The following is a 19,009-nucleotide window of genomic DNA, read 5'->3' as shown; positions in this document are numbered from 1 at the left end:
TATAACAACTGTGGTTTAAATATAAAATTTTATATTTCACATTGAAATAGATTTCACTCAATGTACTGATGTCATTAACTCACATGTCAAGAAGGCTGATGCAAGTCTGGGTGAATTTTAAACATTTGTATGAGAACTAAACTGGATTTTTTTTGTCTTCTATTGGATGATGCAAATGAACAACTGCAATCTGAAACTTCAAAAAAACTCTGATCAGCATTTACTTGTTTTGCTTTGTGGTTGATGTTTGTAAATGTGTGCAAGAAGTCCTTTGACTTTGACTCGGCCATTCCAAAACATTAACTTTGTTCTCCTTTCTTTGGTGTGTTTAGAGTCATTGTCTTTTTTTTGGAAATATGCTCATTCTCCAACTCCCACCGAGTTAAATTGAGTTTTACCATTTTAAAATCCATTCAGCCGTTCTCCTGTTCCTGCGATATCACTTTTAGCATAGCTTAGCATAGATCAATGAATCCTATGAGACCAATATAGCATCGCATTCAAAAATGATCAACGAGTTTCGATATTTACTGCGCCTGCTGTGTCTATATTAAGGCAGCAAACTTCCTTGACTATTACACTGGAATGGGAGTGTAGTTCCTAATCTTATCGGGCTAAAAATATCGCAGCTTTACATTTTCCGCCGGTTTTAGTACACAATATATCTACAGAAGAGTCAAGTTTTATATAGGACAAATATCGAAACTCATTGGTCATTTTTGAACGCGATGCTATATTGGTCTCATAGGATTCAATGATCTATGCTAAGCTATGTTAAAAGTGATATTGCCAGAACAGGAGAATGGCTAAATGGATTTTAAAACTATAAAACTTAACTTATTAACTCAGGGGGAGTTGGAGAATGAGCCTATTTCCAAAATAGTGGAGTGTTCCTTGAATGATGGCAAGCTGTTCTGGCCCAAATGCAGTAAAACAGGCCCAAACCATGATACTACCGCAACCATGATTTACATATGGGATAAGGTTCTTTAGCTGGAATGCGGAACACAATGCTTCTCATTTAAACCAAAAAGTTCTATTTTGGTCTCATCTGTCCACAAACCATTCCTCCAATACGCTTCTGGCTTGTCCACATGATCTTTGGCAAACTGCAGAAGGGCAGCGATGTTCCCTTTTGAAAGCTACAGTCGATGCTGCGCTGCTAAGCGCATTGGGGAACGTCTTTAGAAGTGACCAGCTGTGAATATTGTATGTAAAACGTCAATAAAATTGACTAAACGGCAGTATAGCCTCGGTTGGTGACGTCACAGGAGCGCACGCGCACGAGGCTATAAATAGATGAGCCACAGGTGCATCGTCAGGTCTTTTGTCTTCAGAGATCACTCTGTGTGTTGTGTGCGTCGGAAAACTCTCTCTCTTACTCATCCTTGATTTTGTTAGGAGTTAGTTTGACTAAGCAGAACGCAGAAACTTCACTCTTTTTCTCACTTTTCTCTCTTCTTATTTTAAGAGTTTAAAAAGAAGAAAAAGAGCATCATGAGTCAACAAGCAGGTAAGCGTTGTGTTCCTCCATGCTCGCGTCCCATGACCGAGATGGATACACACGATTATTGCTTTGTTTGTTTGGGAGCACGCGGTCATGGCGATAGAGGAGGGCGGGTGTGAGCATTGCGACCTGTTAACTGTCAAGATGCTTCGCACTCGTCTTAATTATTTCCAGTCCGCACCTGCACTTCAATCGTGGGGCTCTCGCATGGATTTGCTTGACGAGCAAGAGACGGGTTCGTCCCTTTCGCTTGCTGCGTCACCAAATCCTGACATTCCTTCTCGTGATCTCGAAGCGCGCTTCGGTGCTTCTTCGGTTCACGGAGGGGATGACATATCTCTTGGTTCATCAGATCGCGAGCCGCCAGCCTCTGAGCGTTCTTCTCGCGAAAGTAAATCTGTTGAGGAATTGCTAGAGGTGGTCACTCGCGCTGTGGACAGGTTGCAGCTTGACTGGCCAGATGAACAAGAGACCCCCAAATACAGTAAATTTGTTGGATTATATGGAGATGTCGGGTGAAAGGGACGCTCGCGAGCTATCTCTCGCCCGAATTTACATCGTCTATAAAGAAACTTACCCTGCCCACTAAACCATGTAGCACAACATCAGCTTAGTGGGTAAAGTTTATCAAGCTGCAGGTCAGGCTGGTGCTGCGTTGCACACTATGGCAGTGTTACAGGCGTACCAGGCTGATTTATTGAAGGATTTGAGTGTGTCTCTCCGTGCAACCAAGCAAACGGCTCGCGCCAGCGGCCGTTCTTTGAGTGCTTTGATCAGCGCGGAGAGGCTGCTGTGGCTGAATCTGACAGGAATTAAAGAAAGAAAACTGTTTTTTCCTGTTAGATTCCCTCGTTTCTCCCTCCGGTTTATTTGAAAACCTGGTTAATACCATTGTTGACATATATAAGGAGGTAAAGAAACAAGATGAAGTATTTGTGCAATTCTTCCTCGCCGCACTCAAGGGGAGGGGCCGTCTAACACAGTCCCGCCCCGGTCCTTCAACATCTAGGGAGGCTAAAAAGCAGAGCGTGGCTTAGCGTGCTCCCCCTCGTAGAGACTGGGAACAGGCTCGCTGCGCTCAGCAACCTCCCAAGCAAGACCTCAGAACTATTATTAACAAAAATAGAAAGTCCTGATGGTCTCGTATCTACGGTGAGGGTAGTTCCCCGCGGGATGTGTTCAACATCTTCGCCACTTCCCGATACCCTCATAAAACCTCTCCATCCCCGCCACTTCTCGTGCCTCGGGGGGCAGCGGTTTCCAGCAAAATGTTAGATGTTCTGTCGTTTCCAGCTGTCATTCTGGACGTTGAACATCTAACATGCCCTCAAAGGGAAGTATTAAAATTAAAACTAAATTAATACCACTCTCAGAGTCTGGCAGCGTGTAAAGCTTCTGCCAGGCATCTCTTTGTGGGGTTTAAGCACAGTACAGATAGGATATAAAATCCAATTTATCAGTCATCTTCTGCGTTTCAACGGCGTGGTTTACACTTCCGTGAAACCGGAACTGATGCACGTACTGTCACAACAGCTACAAATCTTCTGAGCAAAGAGGCCATAGAGCATGTTCCTCTTTCAGTAAGAGAGTAGGGCTATTAAAGCAGATACTTCCTGGTTCTCAAAAAGAATGGGGGGCTGCGTCCAATCTTAGATCTTCGAGGCTTAAACCATTCAGTTAAAGCACTCAAGTTCAAGATGTAAACTGTCAAGACGGTCGTGACGCAGATTCAACATCGATCGGTTCGTCACGATCGATCTGAAGGACGCATATTTTCGCATAGAAATATTGCCACAATAAAGGAAATACCTGAGGTTCGCTTTCGGGGGCGAAGCATACCAATTTCGGGTTCTTCCATTCGGCCTAGCCTTGTCACCCGCACATACACAAAATGCATGGATGCAGCACAGGGCTCCATTACGACTCCAGGGCATTCGCTTTTTGGATTACATAAACAATTGGTCAATTCTGAGCACAATCGCGAGAGGTGGAGATCCATCACGAGACATCGTGTTAGCTCATCTGGTTTCTCTAGGGTTGAGACTCAACACCAAGAAAAGTGTTCTTTCTCCTGCCTTGAGAATGACTTATTTCGGAATCGTTTGGGATTCGATCACGATGCGGGCACAGCAGTCTCCCGCTCGAATCGAGACCATTCGGCAGACCATGACCTAAGGCAGGCCAGGCCAAGAATGCACTGATCGTCAGTGCCAATAATGTTAGGTTTCATGGCATCAGCATCCACGGTGATTCCTTTGGGGCTGTTGCACATGAGACAGTTTCAGTTGTGGTTAAAAGCCGGAGGATTTTATCCAAGAGCCAATCCTTTAAGGCAAATAAAAGTGGCGCGCCGCAATGGCTTCGTACACTATCTCCGTGGTTCAGACCCCGGTTCCTCACCTTGGGTCCCACTCTAGAGGCTCCATGTCGTCGCAAACTGCTAACGACGGATGCCTCCCTGATGGGCTGGGTAGCGGCCTTAAATGGTCGTCCAGCTTAAGGGGCATGGGAGGGCCGTCAGCTCGTTTGGCACATCAGCTGCCTCGAGTTGATGGCTATATTTCTGGCTCTGAAATATTTTCTCCTTCGATTAAGGGGCTGTTATGTCCTAGTGCGGGTGGACAGCACAGCGACAGTCTCTTACATAATCACCAGGGAGGTCTATGTTCTCGCAACCTGAACAGGATAGCGAGACAGACTTTTCTGTGGGCCCAAGGAAAGTTCCTGTCACTCAAGGCAGTTTACATTCCAGGGCACTTACACAGACATTACCGACGGGCGAGTGGAAACTCCACCCGGAAGTAGTGAATCTGATATGGACCAGATGTTATCAAGCGGAAGTGGACCTCTTCGCCTCCGAACAGACAGCGCAATGTCCCCTTTACTTCTCTCTGAGTCACCCAGCTCCGTTGGGTCTGGATGCGATGGCGCACTCATGGCCCAATATGCGCCTGTATGCGTTTCCTCCAGTCTCTCTGCTCCCGGGGGTTCTAGCCAGAGTTCGCCAGCAAGGTTCTTGCCTCTTATTGATAGCGCTGCGTTGGCCGAACAGAGTATGGTTCTCGGAGATAATATCTCTCCTCGACGGCCCGCCTTGGGCGATTCCGGAGAGGAGGGACCTTCTATCGCAGGCGGGGGGAACGATATTCCATCCCAGGCCCAACCTGTGGAATCTTCACGTTTGGCCCCTGAGGGGAACCAACTGAGGGACACGGGGCTTTCACCTGCCGTTATTGAGACCATCCTAAGTGCTAGGGCTCCCTCCACTAGGAGGATTTATGCCGTTAAATGGGGTATTTTTGAAAGGTGGTGTGCTGCACACAATGTAGATCCAGTTAACTGCCAGATTGCTTCAGTGTTGGACTTCATGCAAGAGAAATTATCATCAGGCACTTGCCCCGCTACTCTTAGGGTATATGTGGCCGCTCTTTCGGCTTGCCACACCCTGATTGATGGGGAACCGCTTGGGAGGCACCCTCTGCTCTCCCGCTTCCTTCGTGGGGCCAGGAGACTGAGGCCTCCAGTCAAAACCAAGATCCCTTCTTGGGACTTAGCAATAGTCCTTGAGGGTCTGGTTGAAACCCCGTTTGAACCTTTAGAATCAGCGTCTGACAAACTTCTGACTTTTAAAATGGTTTTTCTAATGGCAATAACTTCCTTAAAAAGAATTGGGGATATGCAGGCTCTGTCCATCGCGCCATCCTGCTTAGATTTTGCCCCAGGAATGGTCAAAGTGATTTTGCATCCTCATCCTGATTATCTGCCCAAGGTGCCATTCTCGGCTGTACATCCGGTCATTTTAGAAGCCTTCTGTCCTCCACCGTTCACAACGCCGGAGCAGGAGAATTCTCATAGACTGTGTCCAGTCCGTGCTCTTCAGGCTTACATCCACCGCACTAGCCAGTGGCGTAAGTCGGAGCAACTCTTCGTCTGTTATGGCCCCCATAACAGAGGAGCAGCTGCCACCAAGCAGACCATCTCTCATTGGGTCAGGGATGCTATAGCTCTTGCCTATGAGGCGCGCGGTCAAGCTTCGCCTATAGGCCTTAGGGCTCACTCCACCAGGGGGGTCGCCTCGTCCAATGCGTTGGCAAGGGGTGCTCCCCTACAACAAGTTTGTGATGCGGCAGGCTGGTCCTCTCCGCACACATTCATAAGATTTTATAGCTTGGATGTTCATGCCACTCCGGGCTCTCATGTCCTTGAGTCGACATCACAAGCTAATGTCTAGGCCTTCTTGCGTTCTTGTGAAACACACCTGCACAACCGTAGGAGTCCAGACATATTCAAGCACGGCGGCGTGGGTATTCTCGTTCCCAATGCGCTTAGCAGCGCAGCATCGACTGTAGCTTTCAAAAGGGAACAATCTCAGGTTACTTGACTGTAACCTTGTTCCCTGAGAAAGCGGAACGAGATGCTGCGCTACTTTGCCGTGCTGAAGATGTCCCAGGACTGCTCTTCAGACAAAATATCCTGACGATGCACCTGTGGCTCATCTATTTATAGCCTCGTGCGCGTGCGCTCCTGTGACGTCACCAACCGAGGCTATACTGCCGTTTAGTCAATTTTATTGACGTTTTACATACAATATTCACAGCTGGTCACTTCTAAAGACGTTCCCCAATGCGCTTAGCAGCGCAGCATCTCGTTCCGCTTTCTCAGGGAACAAGGTTACAGTCAAGTAACCTGAGATTGTTCTTTATGGAGAACAGTGACTTTATCCTAGCAACTCTGCCATGCACACCGTAGTTGTTCAGTGTTCTCCTGATTGTGGACTAACGAACTTTAACATAAGGCAATAAGTGAAAGGCATTTAGTTGCTTAGAAGTTTCATGTCTTGCTTTTGGAGTGATCTTTGTTGGTGGAATACTCCTTGGAAGGGTAAAAATGGTCTTACATTTCCTCTGTTTGTATATACAATCTATCTGACTGTGGATTTGTGGAGGCCTAACTCTTTAGAGGTGGTTTTGCAGCCTTTTCCAGCCTGATGAGCAACAGCAACTCTTTTTCTTACATCTTCAGTTCTCTTTTGTTCATACCATGATTCACTTCCACAAACATGATTTGATTTTCATGGATCCCTGTTCTTTAAATAAAATAGGGAATGCACTGACACGTGATGGTCATCCAATTGGTAGAAAACCCCTCTAAACAGATGACTAGACTCATATTTTTGCCACTCATGGATATGCAATAATGGATAATTTAACAGAATCAATAAATTAAAACGTATATATCTTGTTTGTTTATTTTGGTTCTCTTTGTCAACTTTCAAGACTTGTGTGAAAATCTGATGATCTTTTGGATTATATTTATGCAGAAATACAAACATTCTCACAGTGGCCACAATTATTGGCCCCCTTTTACTAAATACCATTTTCAACCTCCATTTGCCAAGATAACAGCTCTGAGTCCTCTTCTATAATGCCTGGTGGGTTTGGAGAACACCTAACAAGGGTTTGGAGACCGCTCTTCCATACAGAATCTCTCAAGGTCTATGTAGGCTTTCCTCTTCAGTTTACCCCACTTATTTTCAGTAGGGTTCAGGTAAGTGGACTGGGACGGCCATAGCAAAATCTTCATTTTGAGCTCAGTGATCCACTTGTGTGTTAATTTTGTGTTTGTTTTTGGTTCATTGTCAGAGTTGCCAGGTTTTCACAATAAAACTCACCCAATTGCTACTCACTAACCCAAGAGTAGCTTAATTGCTTTTCGAGGTGGGTCCCCCAGTAAAATTTGCATTCCAGGGGATAAAATACACGTTTTTGCTGGGGTTCCCCTGTTAAAATGAGCATTCCAGGGGCTAAATATTGCATTATTGATGAAACATAAAAAAATTGGCGGACATGAAAAAACAATAGTGTTAAAGTAGCCCAATTCCGTGGAAATTCAATTCACCCCACTCATTTTCTGTATAGTTCAGGTAAGGGGACTGGGATGACCATGGCAGAACCTTCATTTTGGGCTCAGTGACCCATTTTTGTGTTAATTTTGGATATCTGTTTTTGGTTCATGGCCCAGATGGAACATCCAACCAATGCTTATTATAAGATTTCTAACAGAGGCAGTCAGGTTTTGATTTTGAGTCCAAACTCTTTAGAGATAGTTTTATAAACTTTTCCAGTCTGATTAGCAACAAGTCTTTTTTGTAACTTATGTTTTTGGTTCTTTGCCTTGATGGAAGATTCAACAAATGTTTGAAACCCTCCCATCAATGTATGGTGATGTTGATATGATGATTCTTATTGATTGATTGAGGCTTTTTGACTCTAATACTCAACTAATATTTGCAATTCTTAGTGTGTGATTTTTAAGAGAGTCTTGGCCACTCAGCTATCCTCTTCATCATGCATGATTTTGAGTCCAAACTCTTTAGAGATGATTTTATCAACTTTTCCAGTCTTATGAGCAACAACAAATCTTCTTTTTAACTTCCATTTGCCAAGATAACAGCTCTGAGTCATCTTATATAATGCCTGATGGGTTTGGAGAACACCCAACAAGAGTTTGGAGACCATTCTTCCATACAGAATGTCTCCAGGTCCATGTTGGTGCCTCTGCTCTTCAGTTTACCCCACTTATTTTCTGTATGGTTCAGGAAGGGGACTAGGATGGCCATGATAGAACCTTCTTTTTGGGCTCAGTGACCCATTTTTGTGTTGATTTTAATGTTTGTTTTTGGTTTATTGTCCTGATGGAAGATTTAACCAATGTTTGAAACCCTCCCATCAATATGGCAATGTCGATATGATGATTCTTATTGATTGATCAAGTCTTTTTGACTACAATACTCAAATTATATTTGCAGTTCTTAGTTTGTGTGATTTTTAGAGTCTTGGCCACTCAACTATCCTCTTCATCATGCATTGGGACGATATAGACATGTCCTCTTCTGAGCAGATTTGTAACAACTCAAGTTGATTGGAATGTCTAAATTATTTTTTTATATTTTAGCCCTTTTCTTACAGTGACTTTCTATTTGCTGAAACTCAAACTTTTGTTGCACATCAAAACTATATTAACAGCTTTTACTCATTGTGGTGGATGATCAAGGTCATTTGGCTTTTACATTACCACATATTTATACTGCCGTGAAACAGGAAGTCATGACTGGACAATTTCAAGTTCATAGTCATCCTGGTGTGCTAATCTGTGGAATGCAAAAGAAAAAATATTTTGAAGAAAAAAAAATTACTCAGAATGCTTAGACTAGTCATGGATGTCTTCCAATCTGTCAGTAAAGGATGCCGTCATGATGACAAACTGAAACAGCATCTTGAATTTCAGAAGAATCTGACAATATGGAGCATGTGAGTGTGACAATATTGTGCAATGGAAAATCTTGACCCATGCCATCCAGCTAGCAAAACTCCCCAACAAACCTCTTAGGTAAAGTAAGAGTAGGCTGTCTGATACACTGATACACTTTCCACTGATACACTGACATCCTATTGGCATATTAAAAATAAAGCATTTTTCAGCAGACACTGAGCAAGGTTAGAAATTAAATGTAAGAGCACTGAAAAAAATGATTCATTGAATTTACTAAATTTTTTTAAGGTAAGTGGTTGCAATCAATTGATTTTATCTAAATTTAAACAAACACATTTATTTGGATTTAAACAATTTTATTTAGTTAACTTAGTATTAAAAAAAATAGTAATTTCAGCCCAATTTAAATATGCTACTTCCTCTTAATTTATTTAATTGTTTCTGAAGAAAAAATATTCATTGAATTTACTCAAATTTTTTAAGGTAAGTGGTTGCAATCAATTTATTTTAGCTACATTTAAATAACCACATTTTGTTGACTAAATTTCAAAATTGTTTTAATCACTTACCTTAAAAAAAATCCTTTTCTTAAGGAGAGGTTCTTAAATGGCTTTGCAAATACACACAACAAGTTTAATGTTTTGAATTTATTTTTAATGTCATCAAATGTAAATTCAGTAACAGTTTCTTTGTATATACAACAAGTGTTTGGAAGACAAGTGCTTACTTAACGTTGCACATTCACAAAATAAAAATTAACAAAAATTCACAGGTGAAAGAGGCCACATTGTTGAGTGCGGACTTGGAATTGCAAAATTAATAAAAAAATATGTGGAAACAGGCAACAGTATATAGTGATTAAACAGTATATTGTATTTTTTCAATAGTGAATAAAACAATAGTGCTAAAACTGTTCATATGTCATGCAAAAAACTGCAATTTGTAATGGATTTTACAGGTATGCCCATGGTGATGTGTTGTGGGTCTTTCAAGGAGTCATCTCTTTGACTGTCCTATATTTAAATAAAAAGAAACTGTTATTAGTAGGGTTGGGTATCAACTGATATTTACCAGCCAATATGCACAAAAACACATCAGTATGTCATCATAAACAGCTGTTTTTTTTAAGTTAAAGTGAAAGGAAGCAGATGAGAAAGAAAACTGACAAATCTATTTGTATATCTCCCACATGTCGTTCCTAATCTGCAAATGGAACACAAATTCAGATATTTTTAATGAGATCTGTGAGCTTTCTAACCCTGCATAGACAGCAACGCAACTCAACTGAAATGTTCTTAGGCCAAGAAACACATTAAAGATATTGGTAAAATAGTCCATGTGACATCAGTGGTTCAACAGTAATTTCATGAAGCTACGAGAATACTTGTGCGCAAAGAAAACAAAAATACAGACTCCTCCGCGCCACCGTCTGCCATTCATGAGAGTACCATGACACAAGTGTTTGGTGTTGCTGACATGAACATGCATGGGCTGAACCATGTTTATAAGCAAAGAAAAACACACGCATATGTCATTGTAGTCTTGACAATGGAGGCAGGAAGAAGAATTGTTGAATAAAGTTATTTTTGTTTTCTTTGCACATTAAAATTATTCTTTAGCTCTGTAAAGATACGGTTGAACCACTGATGTCACATAAATGGTTACACTTATGTCCTTAGTACGTTTTTGGGCCAGTTATATTGTTGCCTATGCAAGTCCAGAAACCTCTCAGATTTCATTGAAAAAATGTTTTAATTTTTTTTGGTTCTGAAGATAAACTAAGGTCTTCTGGGTTTGGAAAGACATGAGGGTGAGTAATTAACGACAGAATTTTCATTTTTTTGGGCAACTATAACCCTTTTAGTATTTGAAATTTAAGTAGAAATTAAATTCAAGCAGAGACATTTTTGTCTGGACACTGTATTTGACATCACTGTGTTAAATAATAATACATATGGGAAAGGAAAAGACACTTGATAAATGAATACATACCTCCTGTAAAATGCCGAAATATTTGACCATTTTCCTCCCAGTAAGACCTCCTTTCTGGAAAATAGCAGTGATCTGTGGAACATAACATATTACATTATATGATATATTTCATTAAAGTCAACGGTTTATTGTAAAATGCTTTAATACTAAAATTACTTACTGTGCATATTGCTGGAATAATACAACTTCAGGAAAGTGGCGAACCTGGAAACTTCCTTTGGCATCAAGGAAATGGTATGTGTCCTAGTCACAGGAACATGCAGAGAGTCCCTCAAATGAAAGTAAAAACACAATAATTATTATTGCTAGTTTAAAACATTTTACATGCTGCACCATTAAAGCTAGCAAAAAGGGGCATGTTCACATGATTACAATTGTGAACACTAAAAACATTCAGAAATCCAATGTTATATTGTGAGATTTACTGATAGGAACTAACTGGAAATTCCCCTCATAACTTCATGCCTTCGTCCATATTTTTGATTTCCCGGAACTTTCTATTACAAGGCATAGTTATTTGGAGTTGTGATGGTGTCCAGTATGAACGAAACACATCTAACGTAACACCACAAATAAAGTTTGAGTCTGTGGAAACAATTCTACAGTACAAACACGCAGTTAAGGATACGATCTTCCCATCATTGCTTTAAATGCAATAGTTGCCACAGAAGTTAATAATTTTTTTCGGTATCACGCAAGCACTACCTTACCTTCAGCCAAAACAAACTGCTCTTGAACAAACAAGTTAGGACATTAAAGATGACCCGTCCAAAAGGATTTAACGTTATATGTCATGTTTAACCACATTAGAAGCCGGCAGATTCCCGAAGGACTGGCTGTGGTAACGTTAACTAGGCGGGAACACCAATAACGTTACCGGCCTGAGCATCTCCGAAAGCGCTTAAGCATTTAAATAGATGCTATCCTTTCAAATAAACGGCGTATTTTAGGCTTATACAACTACATTTTCATACAAAAATATCTTAAAAGTACATTCTGTCACATAAAAAAGTATTATTTGTGTTATTTGTGTAAGTTATATGTGACCGTCCGTTGGTCGCTGTGGAATTTCTCCCAAAGACTCATTTTGCAGATATTATTTATACAGCGAACAAACTATTTACTGTAATAAACAGTGCTACACTACATTATTACTCACATAAATATTACTCACCGTGTAAATCGACCGAATGATGAAAACTCCGGGTCCGGAATGAAAAGTTCCCACCGTGAACCTGACTGAGTCGTGACTGGAAACTCCTTTTGGCGCCAGGGAGAATGTGCATTTGTGCGCATGCGCAGAAAGTTTACTTAATATTTTCTAACTGAATTTAATTAATTCACATGGCTTGGATTTAAAACACATGCAATTTGCTTAAAACCAATTAATACTTATTAATTAAAATCAAAAACTAAATTTTTATTATTTAAACTAGCGAAATTGAATCATGCTTAATTTAATTGGGGCCATAATCATTTTTTTCAGTGAGGTTTTTCAAACAGTGATTCCCCATCTATATTTATTTAGCACATGACATTTACACCTACGATCACTACTGAGCTCACTCCAAATCGTAACTACATGGAAGACCAGATATGGTGAAGCAACAGAACAATGATGAAATCATTCACAAAAATACATAGGCCACAATGGACAGGATGCAGCCCATGCAGTTAAACTTCCGCTTTATTGACTATTTAAGTGAACTAGTAAGAGACTTGAATATATTCTCTCTGATACAAGAAGTGAGAGTTTAAGATCAACTGTGGCAATGGAGACACGAAGGATCCTCATGAGGAGTTTGGCTGTTGCGGTGGTTCTTGCAGCTGTGATCTGGACTACAACAGGTAAAGTGCTTTATAATGTTCACATATTATTCTATTAGATGGAACGATGCAGAATATTGAGGTTTAGTTGGCTCTTCTATCTTAGCAGGTGCTGAAGAGTTGTACTCATGCTGTACTAAAGTCTCCACAACAGAGGTGACCGATCCCATCATCAGTTTCAGGAGGCAAAAAGAAAGTCTTCCATGTGTGAGGGCCGTCATGTAAGAATCACAGTTAATTTCTAAAGAAAACATGACATGATTAGAGATCAAAAGAATCTGATGTTATATTTCTGTGTATTCAATGTTTCAACTCTCTTTGACAGCTTTGAGACTAAACAGGGAGAGTTCTGCCTTGATCCTAAACAACCATGGGTGGAGAAGAAATTTATGCAGTTACTTAAAGCAAAATGTATGTTAAAACATAGCAAAATTTGTAACAGCATAAAAAAAAGGTAACAAAGTGTATTGTGATGCATTTAGTATAGTATATTCTTATATTCACGTTTTTTGAGCTCAAAGAAACACACACATGACTTCCACACCACCATCAACTATCAGTGACCAGACTCATGTGGGAGAATCTACCCAACCAACTGACAGCTCAATAGTCAAGAATGTCTAAAAATAAACTCATACTGAGAACACACATCTAAGTACTTAAAGTAGATTAAAAGTTTTTGAGATTTTTTGTTGCATTTTAAACATTTTCGTAAATGTATGCATATTTAAATTGAATATTTAAAATATTTTATGTTGTCAAATATATGTTGGGCAATTTGACACTGACCCTTCTTAATCTATTTAGAAAATGAATTATAGTAAAACTGTTCTATAACAACTGTGGTTTAAATATTACATTTTATATTTCACATTGAAATAGATTTCACTCAATGTACTGATGTCATTAACTCACATGTCAAGAAGGCTGATGCAAGTCTGAGTGAATTTTAAACTGATTTGTATGAGAACTGAACTGGAACTTTTTTTGTTTTCTATTTGATGATGCAAATGAACAATCTGAAACTTCAAATAAACTCTTATCAGCATTTACTGGTTTTGCTTGTGGTTGATGTTTGTAAATGTGTGCAAGAGGTCCTTCCTCAGGCATCTTTTCTCTTTAGCATCTTTTCTTTTTTTCGTGTCTGTTTGTTGGCTATGCACTATTTATTGTAAATCAAACTATTGATTATATACTTTTCATTCGCAAACAAATGTTACATTCTGTAACATGAGTAAGTTGGTACAATATAAACTTGAGTGCTGACAATGAGAAAGTCCTTTATGTCTTTTTTCCACATATTCATGTATATTAGACTTATATTAGATAAATATTAAAAAACACAACAGTCAAATTCCTTCAACGTCAGACACTTGTCAGACACTTTATGTTCCAGTGGTTGATTTTTATTAACAGATTTTTTTTTTTTTTTCTCATATCAAAGTGACATTAAACCTGTCTGGAAATGTTTAATTATGTCCTTGCTTATAAATGATCCTTAATCTAATTTCTTTTTTGTATGCATTCAATAAAAAGTCTGTAAAATAGAGCCCAAAGTAATGTGTTAATATGACAACATTTTCCGTATTGACTATTCATTGGAGTTTCCACAGTCTTGAATCACGCATTGCAGTCAGTGCGTTGTGTTTTAGGGTTGAAGGAAATTAGACGTAAAATTACCAGTAGGTTTAAAAAAAAAAAAATTCTTGTAGTCTAAATTTAACTGTAATATCCTTAACTCAGACTTTCAATAATCAAATGTGAAATTTATAAATTTATTTCAAAACTTACTAATTTTTTTTTTTTATCACAATAACTTCTCCCACAGAATGAAATTAAACACACAACATAATGTGAAATGTGGAAATGAGAATGTGGTTGAACTGTTTTTCAGAAAATAAATAAATAAATACATAAATGAATGAATGAATGCACACAGAGCCAAAAGTGCTCATAGTTGAAGAAACACCCAGTTAATCAGAATCAGAAATCAGAAACAGAAAGAGCTTTATTGCCATTATTATGTGTATAAATAATGATTTATCATTAAAATGATGTTAATACACTACCAGTCAAAAGTTTTTGAACAGTAAGATTTTTAATGTTTTCTTTTAAGAATTGTCTTCTGCTCATCAAGCCTGCATTTATTTGATACAAAATACAGCAAAAGCAGTTATTCTGTGAAATATTTTTACTATTTAAAATATCTGCTTTCCATTTTAATATATTTTAAAATGTAATTTATTCCTGTGCTCTTCAGTGTCACATGGTCCTTCAGAAATCATTCTAATATGCTGATTTGCTGTTTAAGAAATATTTATTATTATTATTATTATTATTATTATTATTATTAATAATAATAATAATAATAATAATAATAGTAATAACATCAATATTTAAAACAGTTAAGCACATCTTCACATTCTTTAATGAATAGAAAGATCAAATATCAGCATTTATCTAAAATAAAAAGCTTTTGCAACAATATACACTATACCATTTAAAAGCTTGGAGTCAGTATATATTTGGTGTATATGTGTATGTATGTATATATATATATATATATATATATACACACACATATATATACATATATTTATATATACATATATATGAAGCAAGGATGCTATAAATTGATCAAAAGTGATGATAAAGACATGTATAATGTATAATGAAATTAAAGATTTCTATTTCTGATATATGCTGTTCTTCTAAACTTTATATTCATCAAAGAAACCTGACAAAAATTGTACTCAGTTGTTGTTTTTTTACATAATATTATTACTTTTTTTGAGCAGCAAATCAGAATATTAGAATGATTTCTGATCATGTGACTGAAGCAATGATGCTACAAATTCAGCTTTGAATTCACAGGAATAAATTACATTTTAAAATATATTCAAATAGAAAGCAGTTATTTTAAATAGTAAAAACATTTCAAAATGTTACTGTTTTTGCTGTACTTTGAATAAAATAAATGCAGGCTTGGTGAGCAGAAGAGACTTCTTTAAAAAACAGGAAAACTCTTTACTGTTCAAAAACTTTTGATCGGTCGTGTATAATTTTTATTTTATTGTTTTATTTATTTTTTTAGTTAATAAACATCCAATTGCATCAAAATCAGAAACTCAGCACTTTAACTTAAGACATACTCTTCAGCTAAACTCATTTCACGCATAGTTTTGCATTTCCTTACTACCCAAGGGGGGGATATTAGTTTCTCATAAATTATGCTGATGGGTAAAACTGACTACATTGTGGGTGAGAGGTGTGAATGCTTCGACGATCGCTTAAGGCAATGGTTTCAAAAGGGTGGTGGTAAATTTATGACGCATTATATTTCCATCTGACTGCCACTGTAGGTCTACTGCTACTTAAAAGACCTCTACATAATTACTCCTACATAATCAACACTGTCTAACTGACCAACACCAAATTACCTTTGACCTGGACACCAAGAGCTATGGCCTGGACTTCTAGATTAATCACCGTTGCTGTTCTGATCGCTCTCATGGGATGTTTCACTGGTGCACTAGGCAATTGTAAGTAACTAAACATGCAGCGCATGATACTTCAATATTCAATTTTATCTCACTATCTTTTCATGTGTTGCCGATGATGAGAAACCTTAGTAAGAGCCTTAAATTTGCAGGACCTCATAATGCTGTGATCATGAATTTGAGTGTTTGTCACATGGGGTCTGCAGGCTACTCTTACTGGTTAGAGATGTAAAGGAAGTGAATATCCTGTCTTGAAAAATAGCATATATAAAAGACCTGATTCTAGATAGCACCTTCAAAACAGAAGCTAGCTTGCAAACATCTTCCTTTTGTGGTTATCTGAATATTTCACACCAACATCATGCAGCTCTGCTGGAAATTAGCTCTGATGATGATGGTTCTTGTGTGTGTTACTGCGCAGCAAGTCAACTGTAAGTTTCTATGGCTTTTGAACTTTTTTTGCATTTATACTCAGATTTTACATTATAGATTCATTTAATTCACACCAACATGTTGGGTAGTTTCTAAAGGCATAAACTACCCAATAATTTGGTTATCATCTACTCCTCCTCATGTCATTCCTAATAACCTGTATGACATTATTTGTTCTGTGGAAGAGCAAAGAAGATATTTTCAAATATTTTGGCAGCTAAACAGTTTCAGTTCCCACTAACTTCCACTGTATGGTCCAAAAATATTATAAAAGTCAATGGGAATCGAAACTGTTTATCTACCAAAATTCCTTAATATCTTCTTTTGGCTTCCAAAGAAGAAATAAATGCAGACAGATTTGGAAAGACATGAGGCTGAGTAAATAATGACAGAATTTGCTTTTTTTGTGTGTGTGTGGACGATCCTAACAAGTGAATCCATTACTATACATTGCATTAAACTGTAGTGTGGTTTTGTTTTCTTTGATGTAGCCCTTATCAGTATCACGATCATCTCATTTTCACACGTAAAGTATCCACACAATAGGAGTACAGTGGAGGTTTCAATCTCTGTCTCTCTTTCAGATCGTCGTCCTACACGTGTCGGAGTGAGCTGCTGTAAGGAGGTGTCGAGAGCAAGAATCCCTGCTGAAATTGAACTGGTTGGCTACAAGCATCAGAATGCTCTGAGTCCATGTGTGGATGCTATAATGTAAGCTCTCTAAACACCGATATTTTACAGAAGTTAATATGTATGATATTGTGTTTATTTTATTTCATCTGTCCTGCAGATTCTACACAGAGAAGGAGAAGATCTGCTCTGATCCAGCAGCACGCTGGATTAAAGGGCGTATGAATGGTACAACCCTAATATTAATATGGCATCTTAATATGATGCTTATGTACTAATTAAAAAACTCAAAACATGACTATCTTTCCCCTAGGTCTGAAGGAGATAGTGGACTGAGCCAATGGAGGCCTAGAGGATGCTGCATGCAGATCTATCTATATACCTATACTTTTATCTATAAAAAGAATATATATTATATAGGTTTAAGCAAAAAAATATTAGATCCTCTTTAGCTTATCTGAGTGTTAAAATACATTTAAATGCTTTGTTTTATCTGCTTTAAAAAATAAAATGCAATTTTTGAAAAATAACTTTTAAGCTACTTACTTTCATAAAAAGATTTTTTTCTGTAACAGTTTGCACTGTATTTAATTATATTTAAGCTGAATCATTAAAGAAATACTTTTCACAAAAAACGGGAAATTCTGTCATTACTCATCCTTATTTCATTCCCAATACGTATGACTTTCTCTCTTGGTGTGGGATATTATGTTGCTTTAAAATGTTTTTTTTTTTTGCTTTCGAAGATTGTATCCACCTGTAAATGAATGGAAATATTTAATATTGGGTGAAATATTCATCTGTCTACAAATAACATTGTGTTACAGTAATGGCATGTGGGCCATCTAGTGGAGAACAGCACCTAATGCACAGAGAAGGTTGTAATGCCATTTATCAACCAAATAAAGTGTCAACCCCTGAGTATTCGGTTAACAACTAAAGAAATTATACATTTTATGGCATTCATAAAAATAATCAACTTGAACAAAGTTTTAAAGTATCTTTTTAGATCCATTTCGTATTACTCTTTGAGAAGTTCACTTCCAGAATAAAAAATTCCTGATAATTTACTCACCTCCATGTCATAAAAGATGATCATGTCTTTCTTTTTGCAGTTGCAAAGAAATTAAGTTTTTTGAGGATTCTTCTCTAAATAGTGAACTTCTATGGTGGCCAATGGTTTGAAAGTCCAAACTGCAGTTTCAACGCAGCTTCAAAGGGCTCTCCACAATTCCAGCCGAGGAATAAGAGTCTTGTCTAAGAAAACTATTTCTTGTACAATAAAACAATAAAACGCACGTAATTTTTAACCGCAGATGCTCATCTTGCACCAGCCCGACCTCACGCATTATGTAAGCATTATTTTGTAAGAAATTATTTTGGAAAGGTCACGCATGACGTAGGTGGAAGAACCGACCCAGTGTTTACAAAGTGAATGAGCAAAGGCAGTCAAACCAAACACCCTTAACAGTAAAACAATGATGTCAGACGATTTTAAAGTTGGAGAAAACAAGATTCTATTATTTGCCATACACTACCGTTTTAGTACACCCTCTTTTACTAAACTAAATGCATGTGACCTTTCCAACATGATTACATAATGTGCATCCCAGAGCTAGAGCAAGACGAGCATTTGTGGCTATTTAAGGAAAATTAGTACGTCTTGATCACATTCTATCTGACACAAGAAGTGAGAGTTTAAGATCAACTGTGGCAATGGAGACACAAAGGATCCTCATGAGGAGTTTGGCTGTTGCGGTGGTTCTTGCAGCTGTGATCTGGACTACAACAGGTAAAGTGCTTTATAATGTTCATACGTTATTCTATTAGATGGAATGATGCAGAATAT

General features: G+C 38.2%; 1 protein-coding gene across 2 annotated transcripts; it reads left to right on the top strand.

Moving 5' to 3' along the window:
* The first annotated feature begins 15,977 nt into the window (after positions 1 to 15,977).
* ccl34b.4 (chemokine (C-C motif) ligand 34b, duplicate 4) lies at positions 15,978 to 17,696 on the top strand. 2 transcript variants are annotated; one of them, XM_073830325.1, is made up of 4 exons: positions 15,978 to 16,140; positions 17,115 to 17,241; positions 17,321 to 17,388; positions 17,474 to 17,696. In XM_073830325.1, exons 1-4 carry the CDS (start codon positions 16,062 to 16,064, stop codon positions 17,494 to 17,496), a joined length of 297 nt encoding a protein of 98 aa, XP_073686426.1. In that variant the 5' UTR covers positions 15,978 to 16,061; the 3' UTR covers positions 17,497 to 17,696. The 2 variants fall into 2 exon arrangements, with proteins under 2 accessions (XP_073686426.1, XP_073686427.1); XM_073830326.1 differs by lacking the exon at positions 15,978 to 16,140 and adding an exon at positions 16,407 to 16,529.
* The last annotated feature ends 1,313 nt before the right edge of the window (positions 17,697 to 19,009 follow it).

Source organism: Garra rufa, chromosome 24, assembly GCF_049309525.1.
Source record: "Garra rufa chromosome 24, GarRuf1.0, whole genome shotgun sequence".
In the NCBI taxonomy this organism is placed as follows: Eukaryota; Metazoa; Chordata; class Actinopteri; order Cypriniformes; family Cyprinidae; genus Garra; species Garra rufa.
Note: the sequence above shows the minus strand (reverse complement) of the source record. Positions and strands in the feature narration are given on the sequence as shown.